The sequence below is a fragment of the Anas acuta genome, chromosome 11 (genome assembly GCF_963932015.1).
Source record: "Anas acuta chromosome 11, bAnaAcu1.1, whole genome shotgun sequence".
NCBI lineage: Eukaryota > Metazoa > Chordata > Aves > Anseriformes > Anatidae > Anas > Anas acuta.
In genome coordinates this window covers 6,369,467-6,388,450 of record NC_088989.1, presented here as the reverse complement: position 1 = coordinate 6,388,450, position 18,984 = coordinate 6,369,467, and the positions used below count along the sequence as shown (strand labels likewise).

Below are 18,984 nucleotides of genomic sequence, written 5' to 3'. Positions count from 1 at the left end.
CTCCGTGGGTTACGGGCACACAGGCTCTGTAGGCATGAACAGTACAAAAAGCAGTGATATGACCAGTATTCATTCACGGCTAGAAATGAAGGCTGAATTTTCACACCCACACCATGCAGAGGAACAGAGCTCCGGTGGGTTTGTTAACAGGGTGACTGAAACAGGAAAACTCGCTGTGCCCAGGCTTTTGTGTCCTCCATTAACTGAGCACATGGGTGAGAAGGATTTCATTTCCGTAAGGACTGGTTTTTCTTTTGCAAGGCCTCGATAGGTAAAAATCGCCAGTTCAAAAATTTCCATCTTTTTTTTCCCTTCTCAAAATAACAGAGGCTGTTAAATGAGTGTGTGCGACCTGAGTCAGGGAAGTACCTCGCCGCAGACATCAGCGAAAGCAAAGCCCAGCACGCTTTCGGAGCTCTGCTGAAGAAGGGGCTGCGAGTTCAACTCTGATCTCATCTGGGCTGCGATGGCTGAGCTGAACCTGGCTGTAAATGCACAGGAAATGAAGGCTTGTACAAATGAACACGAAGAATCCATAAACTACCTGACAAATCCTGCGCGGGGCAGCTGAGGCTGTAAGAGCACGGAGTGAGTTTGGACACGAGCTGTTCCTCAGAAGCCAATGTTATTTTTTTGGAGTATTAATATTTCTGTGCTTTAGTTGCTCAACATATATCCAGCCTGCCTGCCTGCCAGATCTCCCAGCCCTTCCCGGAGGACTGAGTTAAAGAAGGGAAGGAAAGGGCAGGAAAGAGCTATATTGTCTGAGCCATGCTCGCAGTTTCCAGGTGACTCCTGTCCATTTGCCTCTCGCTTTGCTTGCGCTGCAGCTGGCAGATGAGATGGATGCGTTATTTCACACAGGAAAACAACAGGCTGCTTTCTCTCCCTCTCCCTGTCTCCTTCAAACATGGGCTGACTCCAAATGTAGCTCTCGGCTCCAAACACCATCCCGGGCCAGTCCCAGCTGGGGAATGTCAGACAGTTTGCTGCAAAGTACTGCACCCTCTCAAAGCACTGCACTTCAAACAAAAGCAGCCCTGCTGACTTTTCCTATACACAGCATGTGATATGAGCGCAACGTAGTCCAAACCTTCTGCTAGCTTGATTACATTTCATTTTTCATTCTTACAGTAAGAGCTGAAATGTGATTTAACCCTTCCTGTTAGTACTTGGAGCCTTTCAGCTTGTTTCCCTTTGTTCCCAACTCTTATCACAAAGGTGTTTTACAGACGGAAGACGAGTGATGAAGTTATAACTTTACCTCTCTCCTTTGACTGCACAAGGCCGGGATTTTTACCAGCTCGCTTCTTGGTTTACAATTCCTCGGCTTCAAAGGTGACAGATCAGATTTTAGTACCAATTGCTGGACTGGGCTTTAAAGCACAAATTACTGGTCCTTCCACAACCAATTTGCCTCCAGGTGTCTTTTCCTCTCCCCTCTCCTTAGGTATCACAGCCTGGAAACAGATTTCCCCGCCTCGCCTCGGCCAGCGTTACCTCAAGAGTATAAGATGACAAGGCCTCAACGCGAGATTGAGCAATTAGAGCCAGGAGTGCGAGCCAAGTCTCTTTACTTTCTATTCCCAGCTCTGGCACTGACTCATCCGCCTTGGGCAAGTTTCTTAACCCCTCTCTACCTCTGGGTTATCCATCTGCGTGGGAATGCACTGCCGGCCTCAGCTGCTGCACGACTGCCTCGCCGAGGACCAAGGGCTTGGAGTGAAAGCTGCTCTGGTGAAAAAGAAATCCCAGGGACTGAGGAGCCCAAGTCCACGAGGGTTTGCTCGTGAACGAGGGAGGATGTAGCTGAAAGGGTTTCTTTTCCCAGCTCGGTAACCTCATTCCTGCAGACACCAATTTGCTAAAGCAGATAGGCCGTAACAACCTAGTGCCGTACACCAAGGTGACTCGAAGCCAGCGCTGGGTGGGTTTAACACCACGAGCTGCACGCACGTGGCAGCTCCTTGGGTCAGCAGAACCGAGCCTTCAGCCACCACCTCTTCACCCTCATCCACACCCCGAGGTGCCGCAGCCCCTCAGCCCCTGTGCTTTGCCCTGCTCCCCAGCAGACCCCTGGGGGTTACCGGGGATTTGGGTTAGCCTCAGCCAGCCTTTTGCTGAACCGAGCCGATGCAGACAACGTCGGGAAGCAAACGCGTGCTCTGCGCTTCTCCAGGCTGCTCAGAGACAGGAAAAACAAGCAAAATGTTCCAGCGAAGCAAAGCGTGTTTGGGTTTGCTCTAAGTCAGGAGGGAGCCGAAGGGGGTGGCAGGAAAACAACAGGTGGCGCAAAGTCAAAAGCTTGCAGCATTTCCAGGAATCTCAGCTTGTATTTTAGAGGTAAAGTTACACTTTAATCCCGGTGGGTTTCCTAGTTCGAAGCGTCTTTGTGAATATTTGTTTGATAAACAGGCTGTGAAACATTTTCCAGTAGACCTAATAGGAGAAGAATTCACCTTCCTCTTCGCAGCAAGCCTGTCCTTTGGAGTACACTAATCAGTTTAATTTAGACCATGGCTTCAAACCTCTTCTGTGAAATCGATGCAGAGAGCAGTGCAAACACGCTCCTTTGTTGTTAGAGCCACATTTACTTCCCCTCAGCAGCTGCCCATTAGAAAGCTGACAGCGGAAAATCAAAGCAAGCAGCCCCTCAGATGGGAATGCACGAGGGGCTTTGCTCAGCCTGATTTAAATACAATCGGCACAAAACCCTCCTGGTTTAGACAAAGCTTGAATTAAGTCTGCCTTGGCTGCTGGGAGCCTGCAGCACAACTGCGTGGTGTGAAGTGAGGCTAGAGGCAGGGCGCAGTCACATGCCTGGCCTTCATGTCGTGTCAGCTTACAGGGCTGGCTGGGCTCGCCGAAAAAAAAAGAAAGCCTTAATACAGCAAACCTATTAAACCCACACCTGTTATAGGCATCAAAAATAAAATCAAGCTTCAAAAGAGGCTCCACACCTCGGTAAGGCTCTATTAATAACGTGAGCACATTCTCAAAAGGAGCATATAAGTGAGATCACAAGGCTACAGCCAGAGATGGAGAAGTCCGGAGTTCAGTTAATATTTCCATACTGGGAAAGCAGTGAAAAAAAAACACAGTGCTGGAGCCAGAAAGAGTTATGGGGTTTGCTACCGAAGGACATGCGAGGCTCGGTGTCACAGACAGGCCACGCAGAGAGGGCACGGCCAGAAGCGAGATCAAAGACACGGTAACACAAACCGGCTCACACACACCGTGACTAAGTGATGCCTGGAATTACCTGCCCTCCTCCTCCTCCACCTTCTCAATTCAGAGAAGACAGAGATTTAATATCAATCTTCCTAGAAACGCTAAAGAAGATTTAAGATACGGGTTCCTAAACTCCCACCTTAGATCTGCCATCTGATTTCACCCCGCTGTTCACTACACAGAAACAGCTTCCCGGTGGAAGCTGCCTGAGCAATTGCCCTGAAAGGATGAAGAGCAGCCCGTAATCTGGAAAACGTGGTTGTGCTTACAGTGGCAGAGAGAGAGATATTTCTGTTCCTGTCACATCATTATGCTCTGTAACTTAAAATCAGTCCCAAGTGATTCCTCTTATGGAAATATGGATAGAGAACGTTGTTGTGACTCAATTTGTATAGTTTATCAGCATAAAACTTGCATGATCTTAACATTTTACTCCTAAAAATGCTGTGCCAGAGACTTTTAATCAAAAAACATTTGTCTATTGTTTCAGGACTTGTAAAAGTTCTACCTTGCAAGGGAAAGGCAACAGAACGGAGCGAATGTGCAGGTGACAAGCTGAAAACCCATGCTGTCCCCTACTTCTGTGCATGAGACCTTCCCCTGAAAGCCTGAGCTGCCCAAAGCTCAGCCCTAAGCCCTAGGGCTTCCCAGCTGCCCTGAGAAAGCTGCTGCCACTTTGCACTGCCACCTCAGCCTCTCCAGCATCGTGCATGATGCTCAAGGTCTGGTACCCCAACAAGAAGGTACATTTTTAGCTGACCCAACGTGTGCTGAGCTTGCTTAAGCGAACAGCCCCGCTTTTTTTTCTCTCCAAAGTAACGCCACATGCGTTATTCTCTGGGCAGGAAGCAAGGACGCATGGAAGCAGCCCCCACTTCTCTCAGATGCTCTGAATCACTCCTTCCCCGAGGAGTCCTGGCGGAGCCCCAGGGCCGCCACAGCTCCAGCTCTGTTTGTTCAGGTGCCGGCCGCATGCGCAGCGAGAGCAGAGCAGCCGCAGGCCAAGCAGCCACCACATTCTGGGGTCAGACACAAAAAGAGAGGGGGAAAAGAAAACTGCACGGGGTTTACAGGCATCCCAACCTTCCCTTAAAGGCTTACATGGTCTGTCTGAGATTACAGCAGGATCTTCCCTCTCGCTAGTTCTCCGGCAGAACAAGGCCTTTCTAAGGCGCAGCAAACACAATCTGTGACTGTTTCAGGCTGTTTTCACTTAAAACCATCGTATGTAATTGTACAGAACAGGCTGACAGAGCTATTCCAGCCATACTGAACAATGGCAGGAAGTCTGAAGGCATTTCTCCATCTGCTGATGTACTTACAGGGTGTTCCTTCACCTGGTTATGTTCCTGGCCTGTGTTGGTGCTTTAGGATGGAGCACAAAGGCTGGGACAGACGTGGGGCTCAAAACCATATGTACCCTCTCTGGGTATTTCTGCATTGAGAACATTTATTTAAACTTTCTGTTTGTCAGATAACCTTATGCTGTGCATTAGATCCACTGAGGTGACTGATATAATTTTATAAAAGCTTTCTCCCTCTCTCACTAGACTTCTTTTACTCTCACGAGACTTCTTTAACTTGCCACAATATGATTTGGGGTATATTTTTGCAATTTCCTAAACTTTCAGCATTTGATCTATTAGCAGAGTAAAATGTGTGGGGCAGGCAGGATTAGAAGTTAGTCATCTTTAAAAACAGAGGCTGCCTTATCGACTCAGCACATTACACAACCTGCTGTGACATCAAAGCAAATGAAGATTCCTGAAGACCAGCCCGTCCCTGTTACGGGCACAGCCGTCCCCCCACCAACAACAGGGTGGTTCCACATGCACCAGCCTTTCTGCATGATGCTTCACGAAGATAGCACTCCGCACGGGCTTTTTAAATGATGTGTTCACAAAGGGCACAGACCCACAAAAACGCTGCGTAAAGCATTTCTCATTATTTGCCACGACCTCACCGTGAGGAGCTTGCCTTATCTTTTCTGAACTCAACACCACAGAGCACAACCTTGCCTCCCCGCGTGCAGCTCCACCTCGAAACCTCTTGGCCAGAGCCCTGGCACGAGGAGGGCAAGCACCTCTGAGCCACTGGGCATAATCGATGGTGGTTTTGAAACAACCAGCTTGTGAGCAAGCACAGCTGGGCCAGCGTTTAACCCCCTTCTTCTCCAGCTCTCAGACCCATCCACTGCTCTCGGCACCCTCCATCTCCTCATAGTCCCCAGCCTCTGTCTGGAACAAGCACTAAGGAAGGATGAAAAGGAGAGCAGAGGCTCTGCTGAGAAGGAACCGAAATGTCCTACAGGAACAGAAGGAAGAGTCCTATGAGGTAAATGGCAGATTTCATACAAGAATGCAGGGAACCACGTGGCTCTGCACCACCTACGTGAATGAGGCTGTGGGGCACTGCCCAGGCTGTCTGAAGGGGCTCAATCAGTATTTGAAAGGGGTCGTTCAGCTGCTGGCAGATGACAGGTCGGTGTTTTCATGCTATACACCTCATATATCACATCACTGGCCTCAAAGAGGAGTCCTACCTGTGGCAAGGAGGAAGAGACAGCGAGAATCAGAATGAGCCAGATGTGAATTGAACTCAGAGCAGGGGCTAGGACAGCCACCCTGCCCCATCCCCGGCACAGACAGCATCTCCTTTTTGTTGTCACTGCAAGCAAGTTTTTGCAAGCCTCCATCTAATCAACACGGGTAGCGTTTTCATTTGAAAGCCAATAGGGCCCAGGATCACACGGCGTGTAGGCACTTTTATCCTTAAATCCTGATGCTGATTTTAGTTCCTCTTTGTGTAATAAATGATCAAAGCAAGGAAGATCCACCACAGCCTAGCGAGTGCATATGTTTTGTGGGTGGCTTTGTTTTGCTTTTGTCTCTCCACAGGAGCGAGGAGGGGAAAATACACAAGTGGAAAAGCAATTTAAGTGCAAACCAAATGTAATGACTCTGCCCGTGATGCTGGGACATAAATCCAAACTGTAATTGCATGCAGACGGCTCGATAGCATGCACTGTTGGTGCCTGAATGCCACCAGGACGTGACACAGGCTCTTCCCATTTCTGACAGGAGCACAACAAACAGGTGAATTTAACCACACAAGATTTTTGTGACCCTGACGCTGAGGCAGGTAAATCAAGGACAGTGTTTTTGAGTATCTGTCTGCTCCACAAGACCACGAACCTCTCAGAGTCTAACGGCGCTTGCAGCAAACCCTTACAGAAGGCAGCGGTTGGAGGAACGCGTGCTTTTAACTGGCCAAGCAAACTCCTGTTAACACTTTATAGATGTAGATAGGCTGGCTGGTTAGGCTGCTCCAACATGACACACACTTGTGCTCTGTTGAAAGGGCTTATCTGTCTTGTCAGCAAGGTCGCCAGAGCAGGGATAGCCTCTGGGCAGGCTTCGCTGGGAGCTCCACTCACTGAGACTGTTCAGCCTGCAAGAAGGAATAGCTCCTGTGTGGAAAAGCAACAGCCAAGCTAGGAAAGAAAACGGCTCTTCTTAAAAAGTTGAGACACCTTGTTGTTAATACAGCAAGTCAAGTGGGAAGGACGGCTTTGGGAAACTGCTGAACAAGATCTCGGAAGATCCAGGGAAGAAAAATTGAGCTCTGAAGCAGAACTGATACTGTGCTAACCCAGGCTGGTGTAAAATAATAGCTGTCCAAGCTTCCCTAGAGCAGATCTTGGAAAACCAATGGTCAAAATCAAAAGCATTCACCACCACTTAGCCAGTAAGTTCTTCAAGTCACTTTAATAGGACCAGTTACTTCTTCAGTTCCTCTTACGTTGAAAAGAAAGAAGTCTGTCCCAGGAACATAATCAGGAGGGGCAAAAAGCTTCAGTAAGGAAAGAAGCTCTTTCTCCAGGGCACTGAAAAACTACAGAAAGTCCGTCCCCTTTCCCTGGTTGTTTATACTAATCACGCCCCACTTCACCCTCAAGCAGCAATTGCTTCCATGCAGTGTGACCTGCAGTATGCACTGGATTGGGGAGGGTATTTTAAGCCTAAAAACCATGAGCCGTTCAGATTCTTTCTTTTGCCATTTACTCTTCTTCCCTTCTCCCCAACTTTTTCTCTTCAGATCCTTGACCACTAAAACACTTCTCTTCCCTTGCGTGCTCCTGCTCTCCTCTTTCATTTTCCATCTGCCTTTGCCATTTTCCCCGATGTGCAATTGAACATTAAATGGTTTGACAGGCAGAACATGTACTCACCCAACCACTTACTCCCAATCAATATTCACGTGGAATTCCTGTTAACAAGCAAGAGTTATGCACACACTTGGAAGGGAGGAGGGCCTCTTAAGTGATTGTTTCATCCAAATGCATGACTGATCATTTTCCTGTCTACCTTAATAAGCAGCGTTCAGATTTTCCACCCCGCCTACCACCAGCAAGGCGGTTTGTATAACAGTAAGATCAGAACTCTTAACGTGATCCCTATTGTTCATCTCTGCAATTACCTGGGGAATTTAACATGGGTTTAAAATATCAGAAAATCCAGCGTATAGCCAGCTTTTATTCAGTTAAAAATGCGCCTTCTAGAGATTCTTTGCTAATCTTTTCCAACCCCGACATGGCAGGATCCCACTTTAGTGAGCGCTGTTTACACTGGTGGTTCTTTACTCTGAATTACGCACCGCTCCTCGCGCTGCCAGTGGAAGCAATGATGGAAGTGCCAAGCACCGCGCAGAGCAGAAGGTAAATGGCAAAACTGATGTTTTAGTCCCCGGGCTTTGAACCACGTTCACTTTTTAACACCTCTGCCGAAACAGTTTTCGCCTTGTTATACGCAGAGGACCTAAAAGACACTGCCTGTTCTCAAGCCTTCCAGGACGCTTGAAGGTAAACAAAATGGATTTTGAAAGCACTCACGGCACCATATTTTAAAAAGCCCGTTCTGCCCCTGTTCCTGCTCCTACTGCTCTCTGTGCATCTGTTTGTGGCAAAGGTGAGCGAGGCAGACCGTGCCCTGAGGAAGCAGCACTGAGCTAAGGACCAGTACAATGCACCTGACACTTACGGACTGATAACGAGGACTAACTGGGCAAAGTAGAAAGTCTGGAAACAGTGACACGCTGATATCTCTTCATTTTCTGCAATTTTGTCACGAAACTGTATCAAAGTCTCAAGCTTTTGGAGAGAAGAGAAATGAAGAGAGGATTATACATTCATAAATACTTTAATTTGCTTTTATTGCAGTTGCAACTTTGCTTTTACTCGCCCCTGAGCAAACTACATTGCAGTTACTAGCATTTTTAGGCAGGAAAGTCCAATATGCTAAAAAAAACTTTTAACTCAGCAAGTTATTTACGTTTGAAATCCGCTCAGCCTGAGAAGCCTAACAAAGGAGCTGCCTCTGCAGACATGTGCTTTATTTGCCATGTGCCATGAGACCGTCAATCTACCACAGATATTAATAGTAGTAACTTTGGGCTATTCTAAGGTTCAAACATGAGGCTGTTTTTCATAATGACCTTAACAAAAGATCATGGTCACAAATGACCCCAACAACTAATCTAGGCTTGAGCTGCAGAGTTGGGAGCCATCCTGTGTGCTGTGCATGATGCACCTGCCCTGGGACAATGCACCAGAGGATGCTTTATGTTCACCAGTTACATCTGCCCTGGGGCAATGCCCCATCTTTTGGCTATTTTTTAGGATATAATGAATATATGGAACATGCACTTAAGATCCTGTTCCCATATTCCAACTCCTAACACCTTGTGCTCCGTCCCAAAGGATCATTTGGGTCACCCATCCCCTTCCTCCAGAACAAATCCTCACCCAGCACAGCCAGATAAGCAGCACACAGACAATTCTCTATCTGCAGAAGCTGCCACGGCTGCACATGAGAGTTAAGCTCACTGGTGAAGACAAAATAAAGTAGCCTCAAGGGGTAACTGCTATTCCAAGAGCTGCCACCAACTTTCACTATCTTTTTCCTCTGGCTGATGTTCCCACTGCTCTGTATCTGCACAGATCGCATTCTGATGATCTTTTATCGAGTCTGAGGACCGCGTGTTTCATTTCTGCTGCTTTTCTAGCAGAAGTGATTACTCATTTCCCTGGAATAGCCTCAGATCCTTCGCTGTTTCCATGCGCTCACATTATATGTGAAAGCTTGCAGAGGAGATGCAAATGATTAGAACAGTTCCAACAGCCCAAACAAGAAGTCAAAACAGTGTCTCTCCTGGTGCATGGGAGCATGTGATTAATGAGAATTTCCTCCACTGGGAAAGGCTCTTGCAGTCTTTGGCCTCAAAATCCAGCGGACTTTACACACCAGAGCCTTGCCATGAACTCTGAGCAAAGCAAACACGAGAGGTAGGTTTACGAGTATCTTATGCCTGCGTGTTGCTTGCACCCTGAACATCCTGCCTGTCGCGTTCTTTCTGTTCACCTCTCCACATCGATATATTCACATTTGAAAACAGCAGCTGGGCAGCACAGCCTGTAGCGCAGCCCAAAACCTCGGGATGAAGTCTCCCTCCAGCCTCTGAGAGCTGCCTGAATAAACACTGGAGAACTGGTCCCTGCAGACATTACACCGACTGAAAACTGAAGCAAGCAGAGGCTGGGGGGCTCCAGGAGAGCGAGCTATGTCTGCTCCCACTGCTGGATCTCGATCTGCATACACCACCTTGCCTTACTTACCAGGGAAAGCTTTCTGTGTGCGAGACATCAGGGCAGGCAGCACGGTTTTCTGGGCTGCCTGAGCCCTGTCCTGCACACAGGCAGAGCCTGCTGACATCAACTGGACCCCGCACACGGCTGCGTCTGACTCATCTGCATTTTGTGCTTATGAGCACAAAACCACTTGCTGCGACCCAGATGGAATTAACAGAGTATTCTCCTTATTTCGAATTCTTAGATCATCCTTTTCTTACTCCAGCAAAGATGACTTGCAGACTAAGTCTCCTGGGGGTCACGGCAGTTGTTGTGTTTGTACAGCAATTAGCACAGCAGGATCTCAGGCCACAGCCGGGCTCAGGCTGCATCTATATGGCTGTGTTTGCTCAGGCCTCAATTCCTCACTTCAGCCCAAACCTTCCAATTTTCAACACCACCTACACTGATCCTTATATGCGAGTGACCTCACATCTCGTGTATGGACCATCTCAGACCTGAGCTGTACGCTATGAACAGAATTGATGCTGCAGTTTCAAGCCCTTTTCTCTACAGGCTACCCCAAGCAGTGAGGAACCGAAGCAGCAGTCAGGAATTGAAGCAGCAGTTCTCCTGGTACTCAGCCAAGTCTTTGCTATCTAAATGGAAAACCAAAATCACACTTGGCTCTGATGGGGGGAGTGCAGTGACCGAGCACCGTTTCAGCTAATGGAGCAGGACACTCTTGTCTTGGATGAAAGCAAAGCAGCAGCTCAAGGAGTCTAATGGACCACAGGGGTCTTCAGAAAGGCTCTGCAAACCCCAGACAACACCAGAGAAGCAGCATAACGGCATGAACCTAACAGTTGCTTCCCCAGGCACTCTCTAAGAAAACAAAAGTCAACAGCTCCAGGAGGAAGATCAACTAAGTCTATGGTCCCAATTCTGCCACGTTAGGGATCCCCGCAGCTCGTCAACTCATCCGGTACGAAGTGCAAACGATGTGCAATGAAAATTAAAGCTAAAGTCAAGCAAAAAAAAGGCTCATGTTAGAAGTTTAACTAATTCAACCAAGAAGTACAGTGAAATCCCAACACTTCAGACAAAAAGCTCTTACAAACTGTGCGGTACAAGCAGAAACGCTGCTCCTGATCCAGGAGTTACTGCTCTTTGGCCGGTATCACCCCAGGCATCCAGAAGGAACACACTGCGGCGCCCCCCTTCACAACACCCCCCCAGTCCCTTCCAACACACCTCGCACGTTCCCTTCCGCTCCCAGATCCCAACTCTCCACATATTTAGTTCTCAGTTTTATGTGATCTATTTCGCCTGTGGCACAGTAGATCATTTACCCTTCTCCTATTAGCCCTGTCTGTTTAATTACAGTTTAATGTGAATTGATCTTTACATTAATGAGCCTGTAAGGAAGATTGATTTTCTTCAAGAGACTTTTATGCTCAGTTTGGCAGCAGAGTGGTCCTATTGATTTCGCTTTCCCCAGTAAATAGGCACAGAGTGTTGCTGCATCCTCTGTGAATCAGCTAATCCTATTTCACACTCTTTTGCTCCAAAAAAAAATCCTTGCTCCGACTTCCTTGTTATCTGTGTTTATTCACAGCGAGATCATGGGGCCAGCGCACCTCAGACAGCTTTGGCCGTTGCTTACACACAGCGACTGCCGTGGGTCACCATCCCTTTTGTTCCTAAATGGTTGGGGGCTTAAAAGACTTGCAGTGAAAGAAACGAAAGTTATTTTTAAGTGTTTAATCTGTTAACTTCCTTAATTCCTCGCCAGCCAATTCCTCGCTGTTTACCACGCTTGCTCAGAGCTCTGGTTAGCAGGCTCTGCTCCGAGCTCTCCAGCCGCACAGCAGCCCGTGCCTGTGGCCGTGAATCAGGCTGAATCAGGCTGGCCACCTCAGAGCCAGGGCAGAGGATGAGGATCTGCCTCCATCGCCCCCTGAAGCCACCCCAAAAGCCCTTCAGCCCTGATCGCAGCTCAGCTCCTCCTCTCGTCCTCCACACGAGCAAGGTTAGAGGCTCTCCACTCAAGCTGGCCGGGAAGTTGAAGTCAATAATTAGATTCAGATCTGCTTTAAATAAATGATTTCATCCATCCTCTTCTCCCCCCCCCCAGATCAGGTCACAGCTTGAGAAAAGTCCTCTCAAGAGCCTACAGAGTTAACACACTTGAGCTGCAGCAGAACATTTGGAAGGGAAATCCTCAGCCAAGTGCATGTCAGTGAAAACATCCTGCCATCAACTCCCAAACGTCCAAGTCTAGGAACTGTAGCTAAATTACAAATGCTGTGGGAATTTCAGGCAAGATTCTCCTCTCAGCTACTCCGATGTAATTTCGGAATGAATCCAGATTCACAGTCTCTCCCCCTCCCAGCTGAATTTCCTGGCTTTTGTTTGCTCTAACAGATGTTTGCATTTAATGTCTGTCTTTATTTGGTAACCAGTACATAGATTATTTTTCCCTCCTGTTCTATTAAAAGCCTTATCAAGTCCCTTATGTTTGCTCTCGTTGAGATGAACGACTTTGGCAGTATTTTCAACATGCGAGGCAAACTGACTCTTCAAGGAATAATTAAGCCGAATTAAACTTCATGGCAGTATGTTAAGGCATAGCATGTTTGATACATATGTTATCCTTGCATCCATCTGCAGCCTGAAACATCCAAAGGTTTGCAGTAAGGCTTGAGAATGCTCTCCCCTACAGATTCCCACATGCTTGCATATGCATAACCAGCCCACGGTCCACAACACGAGGTCAAGCAAATCTGGAGTGATGAAGGCAGGTATAGGGAACCCCAAAATAGGCAAAGGGACCAAGCTCGTTGAAAAAAACTTAAATTTGAGTTTGGCAGCATGCAGGTTTCTTTCTCCCAGCATCAAGAGGACTGAAAGTCTCTTCCCCAGCTTAGGAAGAGCTGGAAAAGAAGCAACTCGTTCACAAGGACCGTTTTGAGTGACAAATATACAACCACTGCTTTTATAATACATTCACAGCCCTTTGGAAATACTTAACCACATGCAATATACAAAACCTACTTCAGAGGTTTGTGAGGTAAACACACTTCACACATTTATAAACACTGAAAAAAAAAAAGGAAATGTATTTATTTTTCTTTAGCAGTAAGAATACACTGTAACACTATATACTCAAACATAAACCAATTGCTCAGTACACAGTCCTCATTATGAGTCTTCACCCTGGGTTTGGTTTGGCAACCTCCCCAATTATTACTTCATGGATGTGAAGGCCAGAAAGAACCAGTATGATCATATAATCCGATTCCTTACATCACACTAGGCCAGAGAACTTTCCCCAACACTTTGTGTACCGAGCCCATTAACCTGGAGTTGAACCAAAGGGCCATCTTTTAGGAAGCCATCCAATTGATTTAAAGACTCTCAGAGATGGAGAAAGCCTCACTTCCTCAGCAAATCATTCCGATGCAAGTTAGTCAGCAACATCAATTAAAGCAGGTATTTTAAAACACCTTTCAGATTTTTACCTCTGATAAAAAATAAAAGGAAACGCAGGGGTAAAAAAAAGCGTGGCATTCTCTGAAATAAGCTAAACAAGAGATCCTTCTTGCTAAGGTATGACAGCAGCATTACAAATCCCACTATCAGAGTTATTTATGTGTAGCAGCTGAGGAAAGCAATACAGATTTCTGGAAAGTGATACTGAGCAGGTCTGTTTAGAGTACCGTCCTTTTATCATTTGGCTTTGTACCTTCCCCTTCCTTCTGTACCACTCTGAAATTTCAGAGGAGACGTAAATCCGCTGCCTTCCACCAGTCAGTGTTACTCCTTTCCAACCGCTTATTTCGTTTCAGGAATAAAAAGGCAAAGCTCTAACAATTTGGTCCTTTGCCAAAGGCTAAATTAATAGCAAAAATAACAACAGGGGCTTGTGAAAATTAGATCATTTATAGACTTCGTGAGAAAGAAAAGGCGTTTTGAAGGGCCTAAAAACTATATCCTGGATGGCAAATTGTATGCGAGCTTTCCATCCATAAATCAGGTCTCTGAAGTTTTGGAATCCCAGCGCATGAGCTGAGCCATTGCACACTGGGTTATGCAGCAATTCAGTGAGCTCAGCTCAAGTGGCAAGCAGATGGCCTCATGTCAGGGGACGGTGCCTCAACAAGGGACCCTGCTTGGAGGGAGTTACTGCACGGCGCTGCAGCCAGCAGCCCCCAGATCACGAACGCAGGCTTCACATGCGGTCACACGAGCACGGAGAGGCTGCGGCAGGAGGCAGAAATCAAACAAGTTGGTTTCACACCAACTGCATGCGACACATTCGACAGGTCTGATAACTGCTGAGACACAAGCCACCCCTCCACCCAGGAGGTGGAGTGGTTACGTACCAATTAAACTGAAAGACACTCACTAGATTCAGCGCTGCTGATAGCATGGGAATACTTTGGCTCTTTGTAAGCTCTGTAGGAACACACCATGCCCAAGAACCAGATCAAAGGCATCATATCTCAAATGAAAGCAAAACTTGCTTCATGCCAGGAGAGAGAGATGGATGCCAACTTTAAGCTTAGATCCTTAAACTGAATTAAGGGAATGAAGGAGTTCTTCTGCTTTGCATATTTTAACACTGCCTAATGGAAAAGCAGGAATGGTGCCAATTCATTTCAGTCAATTCTGTCCTTGATTTAAGTAATAGGAATGTACTTCTAGCCAACTGATCAAGGTTATCTTGGAGTAATTCAGAGCCTTTCAAGTCATGAGGGCGCACTGGCACTTTCCACTATGAGGAGGTGCCCAACCACTGCAGCTACGAAGGGGCAGGACACCTGCCTGCAGCTGGATGCTTCGAGGCCATGCACAATGGAAGACATCGCTCGAACTGCTCAGGCTCTTTGCTGGATGCCATATTAGCTATAAGCACTTCCCCTTCCCAGGAACTTGGGAGGTATCATGCATACCTCAGCAAAATTCCTTCTTGGTGTGCATTACAAGCAGACACATGCAAAAATAATTTTAGAAATCCACACTCTTAAGGTACTAAGAAGTCTGATATTACGTCTTTATTCCCTTCGGCTGTGTCCCCAACCTGAGATCCTTGGTGGCAGATGTACAAGGGTTCTCAGGTGTCTAACACTTCTGCAGGCACCTACACTACTGAAGTTAGCAACTTCAAAGTTTCTGCAGACCTAGCCTTGCAATCACCAATCACTCTCTCTCTCTCAAAGAAAAAAAGTTGAAAGAGACCATAAAAATGGGTCTGGAATAAGTTCCCTGAAAGATTAAGACATGAATAGTCTCTGGCTTTAAGAGAAAAGAAATAACCAGAACAGCGCCAGGAGAAAAAAAGAAAAATCAATAAAGAAAAGGTAAAATTATATACTTCTTTAACAATACGAGACAATGGTTGAAATCCAAAATCAGACAACGAAGAATAACAAAATATTTTTACTCAGTACGTGACTAACCTGTGGAAGTCAGTGACAAAAGTTACCACTGACCATAAGTTTTCAATGGTTATGCAAGGGATGAAGTGTTAGTGAGACAAACGAGTACAATCACAAAAATAACAAAACCATTAAAGAGTTTCTGCCTTCCTCCACCAGCAGGAATGCAACAATGACAATGTGCAACTTCAATGTGCATTTCTGCTAGGAGAATCTTATTCTGTAACTATTTCCATGGCTGCCCATCCTGACATTTCCGCAGGCTGTATGGAAGCACTGCCCACCGTATTTATCTGTGACAGGACACCATCCAAGGGACTCTTCATATTAATCACAGTTATAATCATTTTTCATTGGGGTTCTGCTGACATGCAGGCCAAAAGGTGATATTTCAAATCAATTAAAATTTGCTAAATCCCGGACAGCTCCACTCCAGCCAGATGCAGAAACCCAGACTGGAACCGAAGTGACTTTTAAAACTCTAGAGACATTTACACAGACTTGGCTGTGCTGAAAGACGGACATTACAGTTGCCTACTTTGAATCACTCCATAAAACTAAGTATCAGAGAAATGATCTGCACTAGAGTTTGCAGATTTCTAATCAGCCTGCAAGCATTATCTTGTGCCCTGCGCGTACACGCTGTATTAGAACAGCACGTTTATCACACACGATCTCACAAATCTCAACTCCAGATGTTTCTTAATTAAGGTATCAAGCCTGATAGCGAAATCTGAAGAGCTAGCAGAAGCGGGTGTGACACATGAAACTCTGAGTAGCAGTTACATCCACCCCACAAACAGCAGCAGAAAGACAAAAGTAATGAGGCCACAGCAACTCACAGGTGGAGGGCACGGACACTGGAAGATGCAGGTCCCAGGGAGGGAATGGTGGTCAGCTCGTTGTTGTTCAGTCTCCTGCAACAAGAAGAAATTAATCATTTAAGCGAGAAGCCTACAAGGAGGTGTGCATGAGCTGGGCATCTGTCTTCACTGACCCACTGGGAACACCAGCTTTTTGGCAGAGGTCTCTATCTCAAGGGGTTTATCTGCATCTGAGTTTCACATTTTCATTCCAACTCTTTAATAACTAAATGAGAGCTTCCACAACCCTTCCCACAACACCTTCTTTAACCAAGCCAGACTTTGCATCCCCTCCCACCACCAACTCCAAGCCCGGCCAGGCCGCGGGGGTGACATGGCGGCCCTCAGGCCGCACCGCCTCCTCCCTGCACCAGGCCTGGCTCTGGAAATCCCACAGGGGGCAGCCCCACAGAACTGGCCACAAACACGCCAAAACTGGCACTGGGCACCAAAAGGCCACCAAACCCAGGTGACCTGCTCCAGCCAGCCCCCAGCGGCCCCACAGGACTAATAGCAATTGCAGACTGGCCCCGCTCCTGGAAAGGTGGTTACAAAAATGTCCCCCCTCAATGGCCTAATGTTTGAAGTGTTTTTCTGACTGAAAACAGATCCTCGCCATGTGACCGGCTCTTCCTTGGTTTAAAGAGCCCTTGTTTGTACGGTGAATTAGTCAATTAATTACTGTAACAGTCACTTGTCTGGCTGCTTGAAAATTACCTAATTTCTTAGCCATCCTGCTGCCCCCCCACCTCCACATGCTGAAGCCATTAAACCCAAGCCCCTGCCAGACAGAGCTGGGCAGGGTGGCAGCTCCCTAGGCCCCCAGCTGTGCTGATCAGCAGGGCCTTGCCATGTCTTTGCCCTCTGCTTGTCTTAAAACTATTCCCTTTCCCTCCACAGACGAGGCTCAAAAGCACCCCGACACTCGCGGGCCATGCTCCCCAGCCACCCCTTCCCAGGAAATCCTGAAAAATCACATCCAGATGCATCCAAACACAAAGCAAGAGCGGAGGAATGTGGTGCAGCTGAGGGGTGCTAAACCCCAGGCATGAGTTGGGGCAATCCTAAATTCTGGTCTTGTTCGGGGATATTTTTTTTTTGGCACTTGAAAAATATCTTTGGTGGGTGGGAGAGGGCAGTGATGCATCTATGGCAGAACTTCCTCCTGACTCCTCCGAGAGCAGGAGCTGTATTTGATTTCACGAGGAGTTCCAGGTACTGCTGGGATAAAAGCTTTTCTCAGCCTCAGCTCTGCCTCTGACATTATAACCCTACCTTAAAACGTGAGGGAAAAGAGCTGGAGGCACTGCAATACAGCAAGGAGCTCTACTTCACAACTAAAAGCTCATTGTTACTGATACCACAGAAAGGTCTAGAGCTTTCGACACTGCAAAGCAGGCTGGAAAAAGCATTGAGATGCATATTTTACATTAACATCCAGCCCAGCATCTTTCTGAAAGCCACACAAGGGGACAGAGAATTGGGCCCACAGCCCAAGGCTCCACAGCCTGGGCCAGCTCTGGTTGTGCAGCTCTAACACCAAACAGTATCTAACAAGTGTCCAAACCCTCCTCTGACGTAAGTGTGATCTTTCAACTATCAGTGTCCTATCAGGTCTTTCTCGGTTAAACAGTGCAGTCAGAAAGCAGCTCTCCCACCTCATTTTCTCTTGGCTTACAGTCACCAGTTGCTGATGCAGAGGAGACAGCCAAGCTCTGAATTTCTCTGGGATTTCCCTTTCCTCTTTCCCCTTCCCCCATGGAAGAGCAACAAAATAGTAAAAACAAAGAACAGAACAACCAAGTTCAACAAAATTAAACGTTCTCCTTTCTCCTTTGAGGACACAAACCTGCTGCCCCTGAATGGCAAGGGAAGGCAGGAGGGGACCACCTATATAAAATATTTAGCCCGGTTGCCAGACTGGTGTCAGGCTGAAATGGAGCCTGCTCAAAAATAGCACAGCTCTCCAGAGCTTTCAGTGAAAGGCACTTTAGAAAATAAAAGGTGAGTTGTTTGTAGAGGAATTTTAGCACAGTTACTACCTCTTTGTTACAAAATGAGCTTGGAAAACCTGAGAGCCCTGTAACCATCACTCTCATGGATCCCATATGACCTGAGAAAACCCCACAAAGGACAAAAGAGCTGCCCCACAGTAACATCCCCCTCCTATAATTGCAGCCAAGGCACAAGATCAGGTCGTCTTTAAAAGGGAACCATGGAAGGGACATGGGAGAAACTACAGGTGTCCTGAATGAGGGAGGTAACATCCTGCTGAAGCCTCTTCTACCTGAGCTTTCACCAGCACACAGCTACGTATTCCTGAGTATATGGGATCCTGGGGTTTGTATCACTTTGAGCTACTGAATTGCCTCCTGCACAAAGTGAGAGTTCAAGGAAAAAAAAAAAGCTTCTAAAAACAATCAAAAAAGCCAGTTGCCCATGTACTATTTGCTTTATTACAATCTTAGCAAAGCAAAACAGTGCGTGCAAGATAAGCTATGAGCTTTAGATCTCCGTTTTCCCCTGAATTTTGTGAAAATGTCTGCAAACAAAAAGTTTCCAAAATATATGGCACTAATTATTCACACACACGCAAAGCTTTGAGCCCCATCTGTAACGCTCAGGAATCAGAGGCTCCATGTTTGAAGCATCATGGGAGGTTTCAGGTCTTATCAATGCATCTATTATTTGGGGCAATCTCATTCCCTGAGGGTGACTTGGTTTGCCCAGCACAGCGCGCACAGCAAAACACTGACTTGCTCTCAAGACATGCCACAGCATGATGCTTATTTCATGAATGTTTGTAAAGTGCTTAAAAACT

At 46.9% G+C, this 18,984-nt stretch overlaps 1 protein-coding gene across 3 annotated transcripts in view; it reads right to left on the bottom strand.

The window, feature by feature from the left end:
* Positions 1–18,984, bottom strand: part of LRIG1 (leucine rich repeats and immunoglobulin like domains 1) — an 85,120-nt gene that overhangs the window by 33,007 nt on the left and 33,129 nt on the right. For all 3 annotated transcript variants that reach the window (XM_068694420.1, XM_068694421.1, XM_068694422.1), the window contains exon 3: positions 16,143–16,217. In XM_068694420.1, coding sequence (XP_068550521.1) covers positions 16,143–16,217 — 75 coding nt within the window. The remainder of the gene's footprint in view (positions 1–16,142; positions 16,218–18,984) is intronic.